The sequence below is a fragment of the Populus trichocarpa genome, chromosome 11 (assembly GCF_000002775.5).
Source record: "Populus trichocarpa isolate Nisqually-1 chromosome 11, P.trichocarpa_v4.1, whole genome shotgun sequence".
Lineage (NCBI taxonomy): Eukaryota > Viridiplantae > Streptophyta > Magnoliopsida > Malpighiales > Salicaceae > Populus > Populus trichocarpa.
The window spans coordinates 11,133,596-11,152,035 of NC_037295.2; the positions used below are offsets into that span (position 1 = coordinate 11,133,596).

At 38.7% G+C, this 18,440-nt stretch overlaps 1 protein-coding gene across 1 annotated transcript; it reads right to left on the minus strand.

The window, feature by feature from the left end:
- Positions 1–12,852: 12,852 nt before the first annotated feature.
- Positions 12,853–17,037, minus strand: LOC7483619 (protein DUF642 L-GALACTONO-1,4-LACTONE-RESPONSIVE GENE 2). The gene is made up of 3 exons (XM_002317295.4): positions 16,808–17,037; positions 14,075–14,575; positions 12,853–13,772 (listed from the first exon to the last, which is right to left on the minus strand). The coding sequence occupies exons 1-3, from the start codon at positions 16,893–16,895 to the stop codon at positions 13,180–13,182; spliced, it is 1,182 nt and encodes a 393-aa protein (XP_002317331.2). The 5' UTR covers positions 16,896–17,037; the 3' UTR covers positions 12,853–13,179.
- Between the last annotated feature and the right edge of the window lie 1,403 nt (positions 17,038–18,440).

Below are 18,440 nucleotides of genomic sequence, written 5' to 3' on the forward strand. Positions count from 1 at the left end.
TGGTGAAATACCGAAGTCAGAAGGTAGGTCTATAACATATGCATTGCTACCCAACTTCTTAGTAACTCGAAAGGGACCAACACGTCGTGTATGTAACTTGGTGAAACTTCCTGAAGGAAAACGTTCTGGTTTTAGATGAACAAGTACCATATCACAACTGTTAAATTGTTTGTCCTTACGTCTAGCATTTACAGAGGCTGCATATGATTCGGTACTAAGGGATAAATGTCGCCTTACCTCGGCATGAACATCTTTCATATATTCTGAAAAGTCAAGACTAGTTGCGCTTGGTCTAGGAGGTAATGGTAATGGCTGGAGGTCCAGGAGAGTATAAGGACGCTTGCCATATATTACCTCAAAAGGTGTGTGCCCTGTAGATCTATTCACAGAATTGTTGATAGTGAATTCTGTTTGTGGCAGTATAAGATCCCAGCTGGTGGTATGATCAACGATGAGGCAGCGTAGTAAATTGCCCAGGCTTCGGTTGAGTACTTGAGTTTGACCGTCAGTTTGGGGGTGGAATGTACTAGAAAACATTAATTTTGTCCCCAATTTTGTCCATAGGGTTTTCCAAAAATAACTAACAAATTTGACATCTCTATCAGATACAATAGAGAGTGGTAACCAATGCAACCGAATCACTTCTTGTAGAAATACCACAGCTACCTTTGAAGCGTCAAAGGTCTTGTTGTAGGGGATAAAGTGAGCCATTTTTTAAAATCGATCGACTACTACCATGATTGAATCATGCTGTCGAGCAGTCCTGGGTAGTCCTAGCATGAAATCCATGCTAATATGCTGCCACGACTGATCAGGAACTTGAAGGGGTGTGTAGAGTCCGGCTTGTTGTTTAGTTCCTTTGTTTTGTTGGCAGATCATACACCGATCTACCATTTTATGCACATCTTTAAGCATTCGAGGCCAATAGAACCGATTGGCATTTATGGCATAAGTCTTGTCATAGCTAAAATACCTAGCCAAGCCGCTGCCATGGAGTTCTGTTATGATGAATTCCCTGAAGGACCCCTTGGGAATGCATAGCCTAGTGCCATAAAATAAATACCCATCCCTTACAGAGTAATCACCCCCAGTTACAGTAATCCTGGACTGTAATTTATCCCATATTGTGCCAAAGTCTTCATCATCAGTATACTGGTCTGTTATCGCTGCAAGTCCAGGAGAATGGGCTGAGAAAATATGTAGCAAATGTGGTCGTCGACTTAATGCATCAACCACCTTATTCTCTATTCCAGACTTGTGCCTAATAACAAAATCAAATTGTTGCAAATAATTCATCCAGCATGAATGCCTCGTATCGAGCTTGCTTTGAGAGTTCAGGTGTTTCAAAGAGTCATGATCCGTATAAAGGATGAATTCTCTATGGATTAAGTAGGGACGTCGATGCTTAATAGTTTGAATTAATGTATAAAATTCCATGTCGTATATTGATACCTCCGCCGAGTATTATTAAGCTTCTCCCTAAAAAAGGTAATAGGATGACCGTCCTGACTTAGGACACCTCCAATTCCTATTTGTGAAGCATCACACGCTACTTCAAAGATTTTAGAGAAGTCTGGTAGCTTCAAAACTGGTGTTTGTCCCAACTTCTCCTTAACCTCCACAAAAGCTTTGTTGGTTGTGGTTGTCCAGGTGAAGATTCTGCCTTTTAAACACTCAATTATTGGGGCCATGATAGTGCTAAAATGTCAAATGAACCTTCAGTAAAATGGTGCGAGACCATGAAAGCTATGATCCTCAAACACGGTGCAAGGTGTCGGTTAATTTTGAATAGCTTGCACCTTGGTGGGATTAACTCCAATACCTTTATCAAAGATGATGAAGCCTAAGAAATAGACTTTCTTCTTCAGGAATGAACACTTGGTGTGATTAATATAGAGTTGTTATGCCTTCAAGGTAGCCAAGACATGTTCAATATGAGCTAGGTGATCCTGCAAACAGTTACTGAAGATTAAGACGTCGTCAAAATACACAACAACACATTTACCTAAGAATGGTTTGAGAATGTGAGCTGCAGCTAGAGTGAGAATGTAGAGAGAGATGCTCTTCTTCATTTTGAAATTTTTCTCCTCTAGGTGGCGCCCTGCAGCTCCTGCGTCCCGATTGACGTCTCTTTCTTCCCTGACCATTTTTGTGGCCATCTATGGCAAGCGATCAGCGTCTCTCCTCTTCGATTCAATAGATTCGAACCCATGAAGAGACTATGTGCCATCTGGCTTTGTTTGTGGCATCTGAAGCTCTCGCTGTATTCGATCCCTATTTTCTCAAGCAGTATTCAAATCTTCGGTCTAGGGTTGTGCGATCTCCCAACCCTTAAAAGTGTGCTCTGGTAGCAGCTAGTCCGGATATTGGCCTTTTGGTTGATACTCCTTCCACCCTAGTAGGCGCCTCTGCGGTGGTTCGTCCCTGGCCTCTACCATGGCGTTTGTCGCTGCTTGTATTTGCGGGATCTTTTGTCTACCCAGTCTCTCCACCAACTCAGGTACTCTCTCTGTATCAATGATTGGGCTTTTGCATCACTGGGTTCACCGATCTAGGAGTGGTAGGTATTGCCCTATCTCTCCCTTCTGTTTTCTGGTGGTGTTTGTTTGGGGGACCAGAGGTTGTTCTTCTGGTTCCAAGGCCAGTCTCCTGTGATGCTGGTCTTCTTGGCTATGTTGTGTTGCAATTTTGGATGTATTGGGTTTGTGTAGCTATCTGGTATCGGTGGCTACTTTTAGCTGCGGGGGGTGCCTCCCCGTTCTGGATGTTTGTTGTTGGGATTCTTCTTTGTGGCTAGCTAAAGTTATGCTGGCCTTGTTGTCTTGGGTCTATTGTTGTCTCCTGATACATGCAATTAGTAGCAGCTTTGATCCTCTCTGATTGCTAGAGCTGTTTGTGGTCCTTGACTGCCTGTTGCTTCTGGCTTATGATCGTTTGGCTTGTGGGCTGTTTGAAGGATCTCTCTCAGGGTTCTCTGGATTGGCTCTTCTGCCCTAGCCCTGGGTATACTTGCTTGTGCTTGTTGTTTGAGCTATCTGTCTCCTGGAGCTTTTACTTGCTTCAGTTCTGTGTTATATGTTGGCCCTCTTGGGCTGGTCTCGGTTGCTGCTCTATGCAGCCTGGATTGCTGCTATATACAGCTCTGTTTGCTGTTTGTTGTTCTGCCGCTCAAGGGACTCTGCATTTGCCTATGGGAGTGCAGGTTGCGGATGACATTCATTGCTGGAATGGTTTTGCTTATTTGGGTTTCTTTACTGGAGTGGTCTTCTTTGTTGCTGCCATATGCAGCTTGAAGTTCTCTTTGATTGCATATGCAATTGAAGATTTGCTGGAATATGTCCTTGACCTGCAGGTTCTCTGCAGATTGCTTGTGATGTGTTGATAACCCTCTTGGGGCTGGTCTTGTTATTTGCTCCAGTCTGCCTCAGTTTCTTGCGGGTTCTGGCTGGTTGGCCTGTGCCTCCTTGCTGGTAGTGGCTGGCTTGTGTGTGCATATCAAGCTAATTCAGCTGTGGGTCTTGGTCACTCTGCAGTTTAGTTTTGGCTGCCCTTTTCTTGGGCTCTTATGGAGACTGCTCCCACTATGCTCTCTTTGTTGATGCTCTGGATCCCATCAGTTTGGGTGAGGCTCTCTCCCCAATTGCTTAGGCTACTGATGTAGAGTTCTCTGTCGCAACTCTGCTAGCATGCTGGTTCGATTGAAGGATATTGAGGGATCTTTCATGCTTCAGCTCACTTCTATGTGCTAGATGGAGACTGTTTTAGTATCAACCAAGTTAATGTTGTGGTACAGACTTGGTCTTCTAGAGATGATGTGCTGCTGGTTCACTACTCTTGAGTTGCTTGGTAAAGAGCTCTGTTTGGGTGAGGGTCTCTCCCCAAATGCTTTGTCCTCTAGCCTGTTACCATTCTGGAGCAGCTGGTTCGCTTGGTTGCTGCTATATGCAGCTTGGTATGCTGTGTTTCTTGAAGTTGGTTGGACGCTTTGCTTTTTGAAGCTGGCTGGTCTAATGGGTGCTAGAGCTATTGTCTCTGGCTCATTTTTGTTGCTTGTCCTTTCGCTAGCTTTGGTTGGTGGAGGGTTGATCTTAATGGATGTTGTCCTACATGAGAGATGTAATGACAGTGTGGCTTGCTCTTGTGTGGGTCTGTTGTTGCCTTGGTTGCAGGTTTGCTGCTGCTGGGCTTTGGTTTATTGACAAGTTTGAAGCTCTTTATCTGCCAGAGGTTGATGGCAGTTGGAGCTAATGTGTAGGCCCTGTTGTATTGGGGATCAATTTAGGTGAGGCTCTCTCCCCAATGCTTTGATCTCCCCAGATGCTCAGTCCTTTCGGCATTGGTGTCTGGAAGCCATGCCTCTATAGTGCATCGTTGTTGGCCTACTGCTGCTTGGTTGCTTAGGGCTGGCCTTTGATGCTGTACTAGAATAGGCTGCTGCTGGGGTTTGTTGTTGATGTTCTGCTCCTCGGCTCAGCTGCTGCTGTAGCGTGCTGTCTGCTCGGCTGGAAGGAGTTTTGCTGCTGGTTTTTGGGTCTCCTAGCTGCTGTTTTCATTGTATGCTAGTTTGTTTTGCCTTATGGCTTTGATGCATGTTCAAGGGAGCCTGTTCCCTTTGACTCTAGGTCGATCCAGGGAGCCTGTTCCCTTTGTCTATTCAATAAGCCTATCTTGTTTTTGGTTTGTACAAGGGAGTCTGTTCCCTTTACCTCCTGTTCAGCAAGCTTGTCTCGCTTTTGATTTGGTCAAGGGATTTTGTTCCCTTTTCCTTGTATTGCTGGTCTCCAGGTCTTTTTGATCTATACAATTCTTACATTTGATAAAAAAAAAAAAGAATGGTTTGAGAATTTGCGTCATAGCACGCATGAAAATACTCAGTGCATTGGTTAATCCGAAGGGCATGACTAGCCATTCGAATAGGCCTTCCTTTGTTTTCAAGGTCGTCTTCCATTCGTCACCCGGATGGATACGAAGTTGATGATATCCACTGCGAAGATCAATCTTTGTAAACACAGAGGCGCCATTTAATAAATCCAACATGTCATCAAGTCACGGAATGGGGAATCGATATTTTATCATGATTTTGATTATTGCTCAGTTGTCTACATACATCCTCCAACTCCCATCTTTTTTTTTTTGTGTGAGTAATACTGGGATGGCGCAAGGGATAAGGCTCTCCTGGATGAATCCCCTGTCTAGTAGATGTTGAACCTATCTATTAAGTTCCTTATTCTCTACAAGACTCATCATGTAATGGGGTAGATTGGATAAGGATGATCCTGGAATGAGATCAATAGCATGTTGGACGTCCCGCATATGTGACAACTGGTGTGGCATTTCATCGGGCATGATGAATTTCTCTAGTATTGTTGTCAGCTCTTTGGGGACTAAGCCATCATCTTGTTTCACTCCCCGTCTTACTACAAATAACAGCATGTGCTCTCTGCTTAAGGTTTGGGAAAATTGGTGCATGATCAGTATTGGAATCTTTTTGCTGGTTGTTTCAAAGTTTGAAATTGGTAGTGGTACTAACACCAACTTCTTACCCTTATATTGAAAATAGTAGGTATTGGTGTAACTGTTATAGGAGACCTTCCGGTCGTAAATCCACGGTCGTCCCAATAACATTTGGCAAACAGTCATACGGATGATGCCGCACTATGCTTCATCTACATACTCATGTCCCAACGAGAATTGTACTAAACATTGATGTTTCACTGAGATTGAGTTGTTTTCATTGACCCAACTTATTCGATAAAGAGAAGGGTGTTTTTCACTCTTCAGATTCAACCGTTCTATTGCTGTTTTCGAGATGACATTCATGTCGCTGCCATTATCAATTATTACGTTCAGTGCTCTGTCCCCATGTTCTAATCGGGTGTGGAAGATATTGGTGCGCAGCCATTCGTGATTTGCATGGAGTTCTTTTTTATTTCCAGATAATACTCAACGAATAACACAGCTTGGCAGTTCCGAGGCACCCAGGTGTTCCTCCTCCTCATGTGTAGACTATGTCGCTTCTCCTTCCTTAGCTTCATTCATTATTGTCAATTCCTTTTCGCATATAAAATCAAGTTTCTTATCTCTTGTGGGACACACCACATCATAGTGTCCAAACCCCTTGCATTTGTAACACTGTGAGCCATCAGTTGCAGCTTTTTTTTTCCTGTTTTATTCTCCTAATCATGAGCCCCTTGGTTAGTCCACTGGTATTTATGGTTCTTGCTTGGAAAAGCTTGTTGTATGCCCTGTTTTTAAGTCTATTAGCATGGTTTTCTTCCCACTCATATTCTCTAGCTGCTTCTCCACACGTAATGCCAGTTGATATGCCTCTTCCACATTGATTAGTCGTGTGATCAACATTTCCTTGTATAGTTCACCACGTAATCCATTGCGATATCGAGCTAATATTTGTTGGTCTGTCTCCATAATTCAACTACGAACAGTTAATTCATGGAAACGATTTGTTTATTGGTCCACTGTTAAGGAGCCCTGCCTTAGTTGTAGCACTTCTTCAAACATCATTTGTTCATAATCAATGGGTAGGTATTTTTCCTTTAGTTGTTCTTTCATCTCTTTCCAATCTGAAACTGCTGGGCGCCGGGTACGCCTTAGTTGTTCTTCCACGCTTCCCTACCAAGCTCGTGCATGCCCCTTCAACTTTAACCTGACATATCAGGCTTTACGGTCTTCTGAAACGACGAACCAGTAGAAATAATCCTCAATGGCTGTTAACCAATCTTCAAAAGCATGCGGGTCTAGTTTGCCATAGAAGTTGGGTTCATCCTCCTTCATTCTCTTGGTGAGTTCGTTGATGGGTTGATTGTCCGGTATTTGTCTGTCACAGATACGTGGGAATTCCTCTCTGTGTTGTTGAACCCGATGGTGATGGGGTTCGAAATCTCTGACAACTTCAGCTTCCAAGTCCTCCCTACCAATCTTATGATCTCCATCCAGTGATTCCTCACGGGGTTGGCCACGTCCCCTTCTATTGGGAGATCTTACCCCCTCTCGTGCCTGTCGCTCATCCATAACATCCATTCGGTTAGAAAGTTGTTCTAACATAGTGGTGATATAGGTGATTTGCTGCTGTAATTCTGTATGTTCACGCGGGGAATTGCTAGGAGCATGGTTGTTCTACATGGTATATGATTTACCGCTTCGGGTTACAGTCATGAACAACTCTGATTCCAAATTGATGTAAAGCTCCCTAGTTCAACCTCTCGTTGAATTGAACAGGAACTAAGAATAATTAATAGCACAGAATCTCTATGTAAGGGAATCACTCCGAATTCTATTTAATAGAAAGAATAGTTTCAAAAACAAAACATACTGTTATTTATTCTGTTCTCATTTTTAAATACCCTCTAAGAAATTATAATTCAATACGTAAACTAATCAAATCCTAATTTGTCTAGGAACTAACAGTTAACTAGGATAAACTCTACAGCTAATAAGTTTATAATAGGTTTTCTTTATTCCGTAAGTCTCATATGTCTGGTAGACTTTTTGATTTAAAGTTCACCTTCCTCTGCCTCCTGATTTGCATCAGGCCACCTTCTATGAGTGAAGATCTTAATTAACTTATCTTTGTCCAACATGTTTTCTTATTAGGCATTGAAGATCTTAATTAACATATCTTTCTGTTGAACTTGCCTATTCTTTGGGGTATAATTTTGCATGCCCGTATAATCCCTTAGGTCCCGCATGTTCATGCATGTTGTGTTTTCGTTTCAAATTTTTAATGAAGGGTTAATCTCTTCTTGTTTTATATTTAAGGACGTAAATATGGGAGAGAATGTGGTAGGGTCTTGCTTTTCAGAAAGTTTAATGTCATTTAAATATTCTTGTGATACCATAGAAGTTAATTCAGTAATTGTCTTTATAATATATAACTAGTAATATATATTTACAAGGATTTTAATATAATCTGATCATGTGGTTTTCTATTGCAAGAAATACTAGTTTGGTAACCATATTTATGCGGTTTGTGATTGCATTCGTATGTTCTGCTTCTAACCAAATCACCAAAGTTTCGAGCATGCAAGCAGATCGGAGAAAATAAAAGAAAACAAAAAACGAGGAAGGATAACATTTTTTCCAAGTTTGATTTGATTAATTAAAATGCAATTCTAAATTCACTGCTAATTTTCAAATGCTAGTAAGAAGAAGTTATTTATAATTCCCAATTAAACGGGGCTAGAGTCTTGACTTTATAATATAGAAAGTTCCTTATTAAGACTACAATTGATTTTGTTTTTTCATTTAGGATGCAAAATGAGGCATCCAGATTACAAACGGATGATATTAGGGCCATGTATCCCTAAATGAACCTGGATGATATTAGGGACATGTATTTCTAAGTGGACCTTGGATAAACACTCCAAAGAGAAGTTATGATAATAATAATAAAAAAAAGTATATTGAAGCTCAAATAGGCAACTCAACCGAGCCGAGCCTCACCTCAAGCTCGGTTGGGCCACGGTCCAACCAAGCTACTTTAGCTTGGTTGGGCTGCTGAGCTACCCTTCTTTAACTCTCTCTACACTCTCTTACTTATTTTTTATCTCTCCTTTCTTTTTCTTTCTTTTCTTGGTTAGGTTCAATTGAGCTCCACGAAACTTGGTTACGTTGAGGCCTAACTGAGCTCGAGTTTCAGTCTAATTGAGCTAGCTCACCTCGGATTACTATTCATCAATAGCAATATGCATGGTATTATTCATGAATAGTATTTTTTTCACCTATATTTCTTCAGATATTTTATAGATATTTTCCAAAACTATATATTCTCAAGTTTTGAGAAAGAAAAGGAGGATTCATTAGAAACAACACCACATAAAGAACACGCATCTCTTCTCTACACACAAAAAACACATTCCATCCACTTGATTTTTTGCATGTTTGTTACTTGATCAAAAAAATCAAATATTGTCTTAAGTATTAAAGTGTGTCTTGTTCCATGAGGGACTTGTTTTGCAGGATCAACCAGGCCCAAAACTCGTTAGCCAGGGAAAGTTTATTTTTCTGTGAAGTTTTTCCACTATTTCATTAGTGGCGCTATTTGTGTGAACTTGAAAAAAAAGCTTGTTCATTCCGTTTTAACCTCTAAAAAAAATATTTCATGGCTGATAAGACTCTAGTACATTAAAGATTAACTGGTCTTTCTACAAGATTTTAGTTCCCCTAGGTATCCAAAAATTATCCCAACAAGCGCAAGTACTCAACAACGTTATTCTAGCCATACAGGAACAACTTCATTCTTTTCAGTATAGCCAATAATAAAGTCAACCCACAACTCTAGGTGTACAAAGACAACTTTAGTTTCAGGAAGAAACTGCACAAAACAACATGTCAAAAAGACTCCATACTCTAACTCTCCAAATGAGCCAACACTCCCCAGCAAATTCAAGCCATAAACGAGTCTCAATTGTGTCATTCACATGCTCCCTATCATAAAAAAACCTAGGTATGACGTGCACGAGACTGCACCAACCCCAACTCCTACACGCCATTCTTATTACGTGGAAGAGTCTCCACTTTGTCACATTGTTATACACTCACGTCACTAAGGATTGTGTCATTTTTAAAGCCAACTTAGAAAATTATGATGGTCTTATAGATCCCAAAGGGCACGTACAAAATATTATAAGCATCCTAAAGCTAGTGACAACAAAGAGTGATGACATATGCAAGATTTCCCCTACAACTTTTCTTGGATTTACTAGGGTGTGGTATTATAGCCTTAAACCTAGGTCTTCAAGAAAATTATATGAAGCTTGTCTTTTATTTTAGCACAAACTCTCTTTTTAAAAAGAGCACTACAAAGCTCTTTGTCATCACATAACGAGATGATAAAAACACAAAGGTATATCTCTAGATATTAAACAAAGAAATACTTAGAATAGAGGATCTGTTTGAACCCATCACCATTGAAGCCCTAATAATTGGAGCCTACAACTATTCATTATAGGAAAGATTATATACATTAGCTGATAAAAATCTTTTTAGCATCAAACACGTGATCAAGAGTTATATTGGGGTAGAAGAAGCTAGCATGACTAGACAAGGTTAGCCACGCTTCCACATATAAGAAGAGTCTTTACCATACCATCAATCTCCAACAAGAGCATTTATAAAAGCACCAAGAGGCACATGCATGATCTCTAACATTCATCGAGCACATGACCACACCTCTCATAATGACACATGCTTATGTGCTGGTTTCTATAAATGGAAAAGACTCCATGCAATACCTACCTCCAATGAAAAGTGGTTTTAACTCAAGAACCTCAAAAAATTGTCTCTTTTACCATGATCATGGACACGACATAAAAAAATATCATGCATTCACAAAAGAGATAGAAAGATTGATCTCCAAATGGTACCTTTAATAATTTGTGAATAAGATACAATATGAACAAACAGGAAACAACCTTAGTGATATACCATGTTAGATAAGATAAATCTTAGAAATTATATCTCCAACATCTTTTGAATTAAAAAAATAGTGCATATTCATGTCTCCAAACATGAAGGGTCTCCATGAAATTTCCATGAAGAAGTCTCTATTAATCCCTATTATATTACCAGGTCCCACGACTAATTTTCTCCAAGTCTCTGTAAGCATTTGTCTTCAAATCCTAGTTAGCATTATCTCTATGTGCATATGACCACTATCATAAGGTCCATGTGATCAATTGTCTTCAAGTTCCTAAAAGCAATTGTCTTTAAGTACCCGTGACCAACTTTCTCTAGGTCCATATGACTACTGTCTCTAAGAAGATCATGGATCTTTCTCCATTACATTGACATTTTTGTGTAAACATACATTGTAAGTATTTCCTCTTCCTCTCAAGTTGGTTAAAGTCTTTCAAACATATACATTTACAATACTTTACGGGAGAAATGATAATAAAAAAGGTATGTAGAAGCTCAGTTAAGACGCCTAACCAAGCCACACCTTAAACTTGGTTAGGCCACAATCCAACCAAGTTATTTTGGCTCGTTTGGGCCACGACCCAATCGAGCTACTCTCCTCTCTCTCTCTCTCTCACCTCTCATTTCTCTTCTAATATGCCTATGATTTTACTCTTGTATAAGGAGGTGTACTTTAACTTTAAAGAACTTGATTCTTGTGTTCCTAGTGGTTATGTTTCTTTTTTACAACAATTTGATGTATTTCTTGATGAAATTCTAAGTGGATTGTCACCTATAAAAGGAATAGAACATTAGATTGACCTACTACTAGGTTGAGCTATTCCTAATGGACCAACGTATTATAGTAATCCTACGAAAACAAAAGAGTTTTGAAGGAAAGTGGAGGAGTTAATGTCAAAGGTGTACATTCGAGAGAGCATGAGTCCATGTGTTGTTCTTGTACTTTCAGTACCTAAGAAAGATGGCATTTTGATGGCATTTTGAGAATGTGTGTTGATTGTAGAGCAATCAATATTATAATAGGAAATTATAGACATCTTATCCCTTGATTAGATGATATGCTTGATGAATTACATGGATTTTATATGTTTTCCAAAATGAATCTTTAAAGTGGATATCCTCAAATTAGAATGAAAAAAAGTGATAAATAAAAATTGATTTTCAAACTAAATATGGTTTGTATGAGTGGTTAGTCATGCCTTTTAGACTTACTAATACACCTAGTACTTTTATGATATTGATGAACCTTATATCATGTGCATTCTTTGGTGGGTTCATAATTGTTTATTTTGATGATATATTGATTTATTGTAAAGTATTGATGAACATATAGATCATTTATGACAGATCTAAAAAGTATGACTTTTGCATGGAAAAGATTGTTTTTATTGGATATGTTGTTAGTACAAAGGTATCGAGATGGAAAGTGTTAAGCATAAGGCTATAAAAGAGTAGCCTACACCTAAGATGGTAAGTGAGTTTTCATAGATTGACTAATTTCTATAGAAGATATATGAAAGATTTTAGTACAATAGTTGCTCAATTAACTGAAATCATAAAGAAAACATTAGGTTTTAAATGGGAAATTGAATAAGAGAGCTTTTAATTTGTTAATAGAAAAGCTTGTTTTGCTTTCATTATGTGTTTTGCCCAACTTTACAAAAACTTTTAAGATTAAATGTGATACTTCATGAATATGTATTAGAGCTATTATAATGAAGGATAAATGGCTCATAATCTATTTCAGTAAAAAGCTTAATGATACAACTTTAAACTACTCAACATATGATAAAAGGTTGTATACTAGTAAAGACTTTGGAGACTGGACAACATTACCTTTAGTCTAAAAGGTTCGTGATTCATACCGATCATTAATTTTTACGACACTTGAAAAGTTAAGGTAAGTTGAATCGTAAACATACCAAATAAATGGAATTTATTGATTTATTTCCATAAGCCATCAAATACAAGCAAGATAACGAAAATATAGTTACAAAAGTATCGTCATGAAGGTATGTTCTTCTTAATAGTTTGAATGCTAGACTTTTAAAATTTGAGTATATGAAATAATTATATCATGATGATGTTGACATCAATAAAATTTATTTTCAATGTAAACTTGTGGCAACTAAAAAAAGATATGTTCAATTTTATTATTAGTCATACTTAATCTATATTCTTTTAATTAATATTTATTTTATTTGAAATAATTTTTTAAATAATTTTTTAATTTCATCACCTTTATCTATCAATTTGAATTTACATTCTTTCAATAACCTTGAAAAAGTATTAACAAATAAAAAGGTTATTCTTTATTTATCTTTTTTTTTACCAGGTCAATGAACAGTGAAGAATGGTTCCAATTTGTTTTTCATAACACCATCAAGAATTAAAGAATAATTCCCTTTCAAGAAATCCTAATTTGAACGAAGAGCATTTTCCATTAAAGAAATAAACGTACCTGAAAAGAAATCAGCTTCCACACAACGGAAACAAATTTCTATACAGACGGCTACCACTGGGCAATTAAGGCAGATTGCAATATGATAGAAGAAAAGGTGGCAGATTGATAAAAGCTTCTCTCATTTCTAATAGCAAAGGTCACTAACGACAAACACATGGATGGACTCTGGGTATTTTCGCTTACCAAAACACCCATGCCCAGACCTCTTAAGATTCTACACCATACACATAATAAACATGCAATTGCTGCTCTTTCTCCCCATTCAAACCTCCCCCCGCGGCTTAATAAAGCAGAGCCAAAACAGACACCCACAGCCCAAGCCCCAAACCAAGCCCCCCAAATCCAATCCTTCTTGCCCCTGAAAACCATACCCGAACATCGTCCACCACTGGCCCACACAACGAGCTCATATCATCACTCCTGGTATTGTAGTACACGCTATAAAATGCAATACGGGTCCTGTCGGCCTTGGCTGTGAAGTTGAGGTTAGCAACCTGGAAGGTGGAGTTGGAGTCGGGTGTGTAATGGATATTTTGGGCCTGATCACCGGCGAAGGCCATGACTGCAAGTGGCTGCTTGCATTTGTCCCCGGCATGGCCCAAGGCAAACGACATCGTGTAAGGCTTGCTGGGTGTTGTTTCAACCATCTGTGAGATTATGCCTTCCTTGCCTGAGAGCAATTCAATGGCACGCTTGCCTTGTGGAACGGAGTAATGATAAGAGTCTATGTAGCGGACAGCCCTGTATGATTCGATAATCCAACCGGGCAACGACGACGTTTCCTCATCCAGTTTGGTTGGGAGCAGGACTCCGAGTGAAACGTTATTAAACATCCAGGGGCCTTCCTCATAATCACCATTAATTACTGCATTGTCTGAGGAGAGAGAACAAACAACAATCCCTTAATTATCAATCAAGGCATCTAACATTATAATTGCCTAGGTTAACGTGCCTTGTAATAATCGCATGTAAATTCAATTTGACAAAAAGAGGGAGAACCCAAGCAAGAAATAAAAAGGCGCAAGACCCCACACATCGGATGCTCATGATCTAAATCAAAACGTCAAAAAGCATCAGCTAAACGCTGCCCCCACGTACTACTATATATAGAGGTAGGTGCAGGAAAGGGTGGGTGTCTATGGAAATTCAAAAGAGCGGGCAAAAGCAAGATTGTACCTTTGGGTCGCTCAGGAGTGAAAAGCTTTTTGATCGCAATATCATCGATAATAGGCCCACAAGTAGGGTCATCTTCCATGCCGGGATTCGAGAAAACCAGCCTCACTTTATCCTCCTGTGCCTCAAAAGCCAACGCGTATGGGTCCCACCCTTGCACATTATACAATGTCTGCAGGTCTATGGTCTGTGATGCAGGTAGCACTGACACGTTTAGAGATTCCAGCTGCGCGCACGTGCGAGCCGCACTGAACGTGACCGAGTATACAGATCCCTTCTCGACCGTCAATTCCTGGCTGATATCAGCGTCGTTCCCCAATCTTACTGCGTGTGCACCTCGTGGTACAATGAGGATCATCGCACCTTGTTTCTGTCCGGAGGATACCAGCTCTACGGTGCCGTTTGTTTTCCACCCTGGAATTTCGGTGGGCCCTTCAACCAGGGCCTCGTCTTTGGGGAAGCCAGTGATTGGTGGCGTTTCAAAATCACCGTTTGTCACCAACCCTGAAATAATAACATAACATTTACATATCGAAACAGCATCAAATTAACTTCCTTCATTTTTCAACGAAATTATTAATTAATTTTGTGCTTTTTACTTCTACTACAAGGTACGAATAGCAACGGCGACAAAGCATGGGGAGTCTGATGTAAAAGCATGGGATTATGGGTCCACGAAATTATTGGTCTATAAATATAATAAACAGTGGTAGGGCAAAGCGCGGATACATTTCAAGGTCTGGTAAAGCGTTTTTCTATGGTCAAGATACAGTCAACTCTTGGCCCACGATACAGAAGGACGTGACAAATCACAGGGTCCAACAGTGAAGATGCCGCACCAACTGTCTTACCAAACAGCAAGCACAGTAGTTAGAAGGATATAATATCAGGAGGATTTGTTTTTTTTTCTCTTTGAGCAATAAGGAAACAGCTCCTGTCAAGATATGCCCTAATCTCTGCCAGATATTATTGAGAGAACAAAAAACATCCACATGCCTCCTTTTTTTTTTTTTTTTGGGAACTGATGTCGAAGCAGCGAATAATGCTCTCCGAATTGAAGCATTCAGACCCTGTGATATCATGTACGTAAAACCAGTGACGAAACAACGATTTTAGGAATATGGACACAATATGATATTGTTTGAATACATTTTAAAAAATATTTATAGAATAACAAGAGATTTTGAGGGTACACAGTGCATGATGGATACTCTAATCTTATCGGGAGGAGCCTCAGAAATGAAAAGCGGAAAACTCATGGCCGGATAAAACAAGGAGAAATTTATTTTCGTTTTTCGGCCTTTTGTTTTTGGAATCTCAATACGCCGACAAAGTAATGATGGGATGTGAACGCTTATAACACCACATTGAATCAGATGCCGCGTGCAGCTCATGGACCCTACTACACCGTTTTGGCCCATCTTTGGTTTTGTTTTTCTACCCACCCTTCCAGCTCCCCTAGACCCTCCTAGTCTCGAGTCTCGACTACCTAAGTTTCCCCCCATGTTTACTCTCTCCCACTTTTTTCAAGGTTAGTGATTTTACCGGCGCTGGAAAATCAAAAAGACTGTAAATAAAATAAAATAGCTATAGCCCCAGCGTGCTCTACGGAAAGAACCCTTGTCGCTTTGCTAACTCATGCCAGCATGGCCATGAACTAATTTTTGGCGGCAGAATGTTCCACTCTGGTAATTTTACCCATCCATCCTACATGACGAGGAGAGAACGGGCGGCATGTATATAAACAACAATAATATTAGTATCTGGGAGCTTCCCATGTCTAGAAATTGGGTGATTTTACCCCCCCCCCCCATAATGGAGAAAGGGAGGGAAAGAAAAAGGGTTAGTGCATCCATATTGGATATACCATGGGGGAAAAATGCCAAGTGACCAAAACACATTCAAGACCTTAATATATAAGCTACTTTTCAACGGTCTATTAACCTCTATTTTATTTATAAAAAAAATGCAATTCATTCCCTTAAATATTCTTCTGTGTGTTCAAACTGAAGTTCAGAATCATTACTTTGCAAGATATGATCTATAAGTTTATTGGTCAGTTTTCTGGTAATCTCTATTCCAATTATGTCTATATAATTAGCTCCATGAACTTCCTAGCATATCTCCAGAGTGCCACAAAAATGAGCCGGCAACCTTATAACATCAAAACTTAAAATATCATGTCATGGAGACTCAAAATGTTTCCATGACTATTATACTTTCAAATGACGGGGCTATTATCCCCTGGAAAAAAAAATCTCACAAGACACTTATAAACCTTTTCTGTAAATAACTTGGTTTAGCAACTGTAACTCATCTACTCCATCGTCTCGCATATAAAAATGGTTTCAGCAATCGTCCATGAAAATGTATAACAAGCCCATGGAAGGAACAAGGTAACTGCTAGAAACTACTTCTTTGTATAGCATTGCACAAGCATGAACAAGAAAACTCTTAATCCTTCAAACATAAGGCGTAATTGCTGAAAATCCAAGCATCCCACAACTAGAATTATGTTTTAAGTCGACAAGACACCCATTGAATTATGTAGGGTAAATGTAAACCAGATCTCAAAAATAGCAATAACCCATAAAGCATATATACATATCTACCAAACAAGAAGCATCTACTAAACTACTTATAATGGAGTAAGAAAAAGGTATGCACTTGTTATTTAGGTTTGAAAGAGAAAGGAGGAGTAAGAAATGGAAAGGAAACAAGAAAGAAAACACTTACCATCTTCTCCAAGTATTGCAGAAGCAAAAAGAGCAAAGACGAGCATAAACAAAGTGAACCATTTGCTTCTTGTTGAGCTTTGAAACATCTTCTTGGCTAAGTATTCTCTCTCTCAATCCCACTTTCAGTGTATATGAGTGTGTTTGCGCGTTTGCTCTGTTTTGCAGAAGGACAGAGGCAGAGAGGGTGTCTTTATATATATCCAAGATTCCAGCTTTATCGTCTTTACTCTTTGCTCTCTCTCTCTTTATAATTTATTTTTATTTTTATTTTTATTGCCTTTAGCTCGAGTATCGATTATTTGACAAAAAGGGTCCTTTCATACTTGAAGATTGTTAATTTTAACAACAGTCCGTGTTTTAAGAATCGTGGTCCGCCGTAAGACTGTACTTCGACGGTGTTTAATGCCTCGTGACTTAATTTATTGGTAAGTAAAATAAAAAGAAATTCGATGTCCGTTTTCTATTGGACCCCCCCTTTCCTCTTCGAGGATTAGCCATTGTTTTATTTGCTCTTTGTTTTTGAAAAAATATTAGGAAGAAATTGTACAGATTAATATATTCTTAGCGACCAATAAGTAAAGTATGTGTGATCTTTTTTTTACAATTTATTGGACTTGGACCGATACCTTTGAGAACTCATTAAATTATTTAGAATGCAACAATTTAATATAAATGATACTTTATTATAAAGAAATTAATATCGATTGAATGATTTAAAAATATTCATTACCGTAAAAATAACAGAAATTACTATTTCTAACCATATATAAATACTATATAGTACATTCCAATCCCAATTGTAATGTGGAGAGGATGCTTTCTCCCGACAACAATCTTATCATTAAATTTGATCGAGGCACATACACTCATATGCATTCCCTTATTCCAGGGGCACTGCTTTAAAAAGTTGGTGCAAAATGCAAATTTATTGAAAGGCATCCCTAAAAATCTATTATTTGCAAATAGATATTAAATGCCATTACCTCAAAATATCCCACTCCCTTAAAAATTCTTTATTTATTTATTTATTATTTCTGATGAGCCCTAGCACTTGGCAGAGGATGATAACCCAAAGACAATAAAAAAAGAAACAAAAAAAGAAACGAGGGGAGATAGAAGACGATGCTTATATTTCTAATTCAGTAGCAAATGTTCCTCCCTGCGACTTCCTCAGATCACAACAGTACATCAACCCACACTAATAATCCAGCATATGTCATGTGACTGCGGCAAGGTAACTTTGTATGTATGTTTTTCTTATAAATATATTAAAATAATATTTTTTTTATTATTTTTAATATTAATAAATCAAAATGATCAGAAAATATTAAAAAATTAATTTAAACAAAAAAAAAACAACTAAATTTTGGTCTATCTTCGTTTGGATTGCACTTCCAAATAAGAATCAAGAATAGAAAAAAGATTGTCGATTTTATATTGTCTAAATGGGTGAACATATTAAACACTGGACAAGTTGTTACATCTACGCTACTACCGACAGACATGAAGGTGAGTAATATTTCGTTTCCAAATCTAATCCACAAGAAGTGATTTTGTGGCTCTTGAGATAAGTTATTCACTTATTGACATTCTCTATTTTTCTTATGTTTCTCTTGCTATTTCGATATAAA